At 50.9% G+C, this 5862-nt stretch overlaps 1 protein-coding gene across 1 annotated transcript in view; it reads left to right on the top strand.

The window, feature by feature from the left end:
* The first annotated feature begins 4202 nt into the window (after positions 1-4202).
* The window catches only part of SLC22A31 (solute carrier family 22 member 31), a 16835-nt gene continuing 15175 nt past the window's right edge, over positions 4203-5862 (top strand). Inside the window, exon 1 of the mRNA XM_018557324.1 lies at positions 4203-4471. Within this exon, the coding sequence (XP_018412826.1) occupies positions 4256-4471 (216 nt within the window). The 5' untranslated portion in view covers positions 4203-4255. The remainder of the gene's footprint in view (positions 4472-5862) is intronic.

The following is a 5862-nucleotide window of genomic DNA, read 5'->3' as shown; positions in this document are numbered from 1 at the left end:
AGAGAAGACGCCGCTCCTTAAGTAATTGAGGCCGCTATAGAAAGTCCACGGTGTAATGACAGCAGCGCCATTATGTCAATGCTTGCAGAGCTCACAATGGCACCTCCACAGCGACAGTGCACGGGGTAAGAGTGTCCCCTCTGCATCATAGACATCTAATATGGCAATGTGGTTCCTCAGCCCTCTGTACACCAAAGCGGATCACAATGTGAAGAATATAACCTGACGCACATTTTCTGGGGAATTTCTTCTCCGTTGGAGTCCTCAGGAATTGCTGGGAGCAGAACGCAGCAGCAAGCTGAAATACTTGTTATACAAGTCGCCTTGTGTCTTGAAGGGCAGCATTTGTGAGGAGCCCCGAGTGTTTGTATTGGCCCTTGTGAGGTCACAATGCTTGCTGCATTCCATTAGTATGTATATACACTTCTCAAATAACCAGCTGTGCCGTCAGTGTGCCTCAGTCTTATTTACATGTCTGCTCTCGTGTGCCTGGACTAGGGGTCAGCCGATTCTCGGGTCTACTGATAACCGGGGCTGACTTTCTCAGATTTTTTTATTATCAGACAGTGAAACTCGCTCAGTGGGTGCCGCTGTCTGGCTGCCATCCCTTGATCAGCTGATCGAAGGAGCCAGTCAGAAAATCTATGTAGGGACATAGCTGCGCAGGCAGCATTAAAGATCTACAGATCCAGAGACAAGGCATAGACCATACACATAATCCAATCTGCAAATGTAAGGGGAACATGAGGGGGAGAAGTTAGCCGGATATTCAACATCGGGGTATCAAAGTGTGACAAACACCTGACCCCTCAACACTCTATCCAAAATTACAAAAAGGTTTTCATGTTCTGGTGACCAGGGAAGGTTAGCGCTTCTAGGTGACTTCCCCTCACGTTCTGTTCTGGTGACCAGGGAAGGTTAGATACAAACAATAGTTTTATCTCAGCTTCTCTTTGTCCCTGGGAAGCTCCAGCCTTGTCTGCATTGTATAGAATGGAATGGTTTGTGGTATTTCTGGGGGGTGAAGCAGATTGCGGTGTCACCCAGCAACACGAACACTTCACCTCAAGGCTTTCCATTCCAAGACGGTCACTTTAACAAGTCAGTACACAGAGAGAAGAAATGTCAATATTGGATGAGCAGCTTTGTGAAAGTTTCCTCATGCAATGCGCTCTGGGAATAAATGTCATTACGCAATAGGACAATTCCCCGCATATTCCTGTTCTGGTGACACGCTCACATATGATGGTCACCAGGACCAGTAGAGAGGGGACACATCCAGCAATAAAAACCTGACAGGGGTTCCTCTCCACTCCATCCAAAAAAAACTGTTTGGTCTTGTTGCACTTCAAGGCCTCATTTAATGGTACAAAACACGGATCTTCTGCCCGTATTGACTGTCTGTCTGTCTGTCTGTCTGTCTGTGTGTCTTTCCATTCACACGGCGTACAGAAAAATGATTCAAACAAATCTAGTTCTTACCTTTTTAGATGTTGTATTTCAGCCGGTAAGATGGCCGATTCCAGGTTTTTCCTCAGCACCTTCACAGTGATCTGTCCCTATAGAACAAGGACTGAAATTAGAGGATTGTGTTTCTCTCATTAACATACAATGCAGCAGCCCGGGTTGTAATCCTTTAACCCTTTGTTAGGACTGGCAGTGTCATAGGCAATTATGAACAAACCCCCCTCACTACCCCCTCCCAATATTACACAGTAAGGAGAAGAGAAGTAGAAGTTGTAACCCTTAAGAAGCATTTAGTAAAGATTTGTTTTAGCTGAAGTGATGTGAATGGAGACACACACTATATTGCTTAAAGTATTGGGACACCCCTCCAAATCATTGGATTCAGGTGTTCCAATCACCTCCATGGCCCCAGGTGTATAAAATGAGACACCTCGGCATGCAGACGCTTCTACAAACGTGTGAAAGAATGGGTCGCTCTCAGGAGCTCAGTGACTACAAGCGTGGTACCGTGATAGGTTGTCACCTGTGCAATAAGTCCATCCGTGACATTTCCTTGCTACTAAATATTCCGCAGTCTCCTGTTAGTGTTATTATAACAAAGTGGAAGCAACTAGATCAACAGCAACTCAGCCACGAAGTGGCAGTCCACGTAAAATGACAGAGCGGGGTCAGCGCATGCTGAAGCGCACAGTGCGCAGAAGTCGCCAACTATCTGCAGAGCCAATAGCTACAGACCTCCAAACTTCGTGTTCGGCCTTCAGATTGGCACAACAACAGTGCATAGAGAGCTTCATGGAATGGGTTGCCATGGCCGAGCAGCTGCATCCAAGCCTTACATCACCAAGTGCAATGCAAAGCATCAGATGCAGTGGTGTAAAGCACTAGAGAAGTGGAGACGTGTTCTCTGGAGTGCCAAATCACTCTTCTCTGTCTGGCAATCCGATGGACGTGTCTGGGTTTGGTCGTTGCCAGGAGAACGGTACTTGCCTGACTGCATTGTGCCAAGTGTAAAGTTTGGTGGAGGAGGGATTATGGTGTGGGGTTCTTTTTCAGGGGTTGGGCTTGGCCCCTTAGTTCCAGTGAAGGGAACTCTTAAGGCATCAGCATACCAAGACATTTTGGACAATGTCATGCTCCCAACTTTGTGGGAGGAGTTTGGTGATGGCCCCTTCCTGTTCCAACATGACCGCGCACCAGTGCACAAAGCAAGGCCCATAAAGACATGGATGGGGGAGTTTGGGGGGGAGGAACTTGACTGGCCTGCACAGAGTCCTGACCTCAACCTTATAGAACACCTTTGGGATGAATTAGAGCGGAGACTGCGAGCCCGGCCTTCTCCTCCAACATCAGTACCTGACCTCACAAATGGTCAAACATTCCCATAGACACACTCCTAAACCTTGTGGACGCCTTCCCAGAAGGGTTGAAGCTGTTATAGCTGCAAAGGGCGGAGCCAACTCAATATTGAACCCTACGGACTAAGGCTGGGATGCCATTAAAGTTCATGTGCGTGTAAAGGCCGGCGTCCCAATACTTTTGGCAATATAGTGTATGTGAACTCGGCGTGATCTAAATCTGGCTGTGAAAATGGAAATACACTTTAAAGTATTCTGTAGCGTGTGACCTGGAACCTGACGGGGTCACCGCGGCACACCCCTCGGGCGCGATGCTTTGCTGGAGAGGCAGTTTTTCTTCGGCATGCAGTTGCAATGTAAAAAAAAACCCACCAGAACCGGATTTTAGAAAGTGGCAGTATGGCCTCCTGAACATCTGCAAACCGTCCAATCAGCCTGCTCCTTGTCACATGCTCCATGCAGCACACCTGATTGGCTCCCAGTCTGAGTCATGCTGTATACTGCCATCTACCAAATCAATCCAAGTAACATTGTAAAAGAAAATAACATGAAGAGCCCGCTCTCCCAATCACAGTCCACCGCCTGTCCTATGGCACCCCATTCATTATAAATGGTCAGCAGCCACAAAGAGAACACATTGGGAAGCCACCAGACATGTGTGTGATGCCATTGGCATGTACTGCATTGTGTGTTAGGGTGCCACTCACTACACGCCTGGCCGTGAATTGCAGATACACATACATGTGAATGGGCTCCCTAAGACTTTGGGGGGTTTCTGTTATTCGTCTTTAAACTCTTTTCTATGATAATTCATATGTTACGGTGATGTGTCCGTGTCATCCTTCAGATAGGGGCAGGGCGCTGTGTGCACCCCCCAGTCCCCCCTCCCCCCGGGAGTGTAACACGTGTATCATGGCCCGCATATCAGAGACGAGAAGAACGTGATTTATGTTTCCCTTTGTCACGCCGGCCACCGAATATCATACAAGCAGCACTCAGAACCGACCGCTCCTTGTCCTCAATGTCCCCGATTGCAGAACTGGTTTCCGTGTGGATGGATTTCATCACACGCCTCTCAGCCTGCATGCAAATCACGCTTTATGCTGGGAGTTGTAGTTCGCCAAGTGATATGTGGGGGGTGTACAGGGACAATGAGGACATGCTGGGAGTTGTAGTTCGCCCAGTGATATGTGGGGGGTGTACAGGGACAATGAGGACATGCTGGGAGTTGTAGTTCGCCAAGTGATATGGGGGGGGTGTACAGGGACAATGAGGACATGCTGGGAGTTGTAGTTCGCCAAGTGATATGTGGGGGGTGTACACGGAGCTCCTGTCCTGTCATACAGAATCAATAGCAGGTTGTTGCTCCGGGCTCTGCCCCTCCCCGGCCATCCTCACCCTCCTCCTCCCGGCTCTCTCCTCCGGACTCACACATGGACTTTGAAGGGAAAGTGTGGCCGTTGTCGGGCGGCTTCGGCCGTTACACCCGGCTGGTGTGTGCGGCCTCCTGGCTGCCCAATGTCCTCCTGGCTCTGGCCTTCTCCTCACACAGCCCGCCCGGGGGATGCCGAGGAGAGCCCGGGGGAGGCTGCGGGAACAACACCGGAGAGAACACCAGCTGCTGGCTGGAGGACACCATCATCACTCAGGTGAGCCGGGGGGAGCCCGAGGGCCACAGGGACCCCTCCACCCACAGCCTGCCACAGGGGCCCCTTCAGGTGGAGGCTTCTGGGAGGAGCCGGTCCCTCTCCACACTTGTCCCGTCATTGTGAGGAGATTTATTGGGCAAAATACAGCACAGGACGGTGATAACGATCGTTATGAGCTTCCAAAAATGTAAATTGTCACAGAAAGTAAAGACCGACACTGACAGATAAGAGCGCCGCCGACTGACATGATAAGAGCGCCCCCGACCGACACTGACAGGATAAGAGCGCCGCCGACCGACACTGACAGGATAAGAGCGCCCCCGACCGACACTGACAGGATAAGAGCGCCCCCGACCGACACTGACAGGATAAGAGCGCCGCCGACCGACACTGACAGGATAAGAGCGCCGCCGACCGACACTGACAGGATAAGAGCGCCGCCGACCGACACTGACATACGCTACAATCTTATTACACATCACAATCACCGTACAATCACTTTACCAAAATGATGTCATGTGAGGACTCGCCAAATCTACCCAATCAGGCCGGCCCTGGCACTCCGCCCAATCGCCCCGGCGGCACCACATAGTTGTTGGTAGATCTATATTGTAAAGCACCCCGGTGTCCACCAGAACAACCCCCCTGAATGTGGGTGACATGACATCCCATGCCTGGAGTCCCCCTTTAGCCAGATTGGGCCCCTGAATGTCCCTCATCACTGGTGGGGTAGACACGTGACAGATGTGTGTTGACACGTCACTGGCCCCGGGCTCCCTCATCTACACGCAAACATCATCCGGAACACAGTAGACCAGACCTGCCAAATCCTCATCCCACACGAAACACGCCTCCTCAGCCTTAAAGACACAGTCCACCTGCTAGGCCCCTGGGGCCCGTCCTGTGGTCCAAGGAAAGCATGTGGCTCCTTTGGGTGTTTGAAGTGTGGCCCTCGGGCCCCAGCAAGTGAAGCTTTGCTTGGTAAAGGAGCCTTTATAGGAAGTCTTCAGCCTATGAATGTCTTTTGTAGCAATTTAATATCATCTGCGGCCCTAAGGGGATATCAGGGGCCACATTTGAGGCCACCTGTACTTTGTAAGCAGAGGCGTCACTGTGCTGGGTGTCACCCGGTGACACGTCATTACACACGTGTGACCTCATTACGAACGTGTGTAATAACGCCATGCGCCCTCTCTCATGCAGCTGTCGATCCATGACCGAGTGCTCGACTATTCAGAGGGGGGGAGAGGTGACACCAAAATGACGGCCAGTCTGATGGTGTCACCCCCTCAGATGGTGTCGCCCATGTGACGTCTCTGCTTGTAAGTTGTACTGATTCCGACAATCATGTGACCCCCCCATATTTAGGAAAGGCTGTATACCCCCCCCCC

This window comes from Nanorana parkeri, unplaced genomic scaffold, assembly GCF_000935625.1.
Source record: "Nanorana parkeri isolate BGI_ZX_2015 unplaced genomic scaffold, ASM93562v1 scaffold280, whole genome shotgun sequence".
Lineage (NCBI taxonomy): Eukaryota > Metazoa > Chordata > Amphibia > Anura > Dicroglossidae > Nanorana > Nanorana parkeri.
This window is presented reverse-complemented; position numbering and strand designations above follow the sequence as displayed.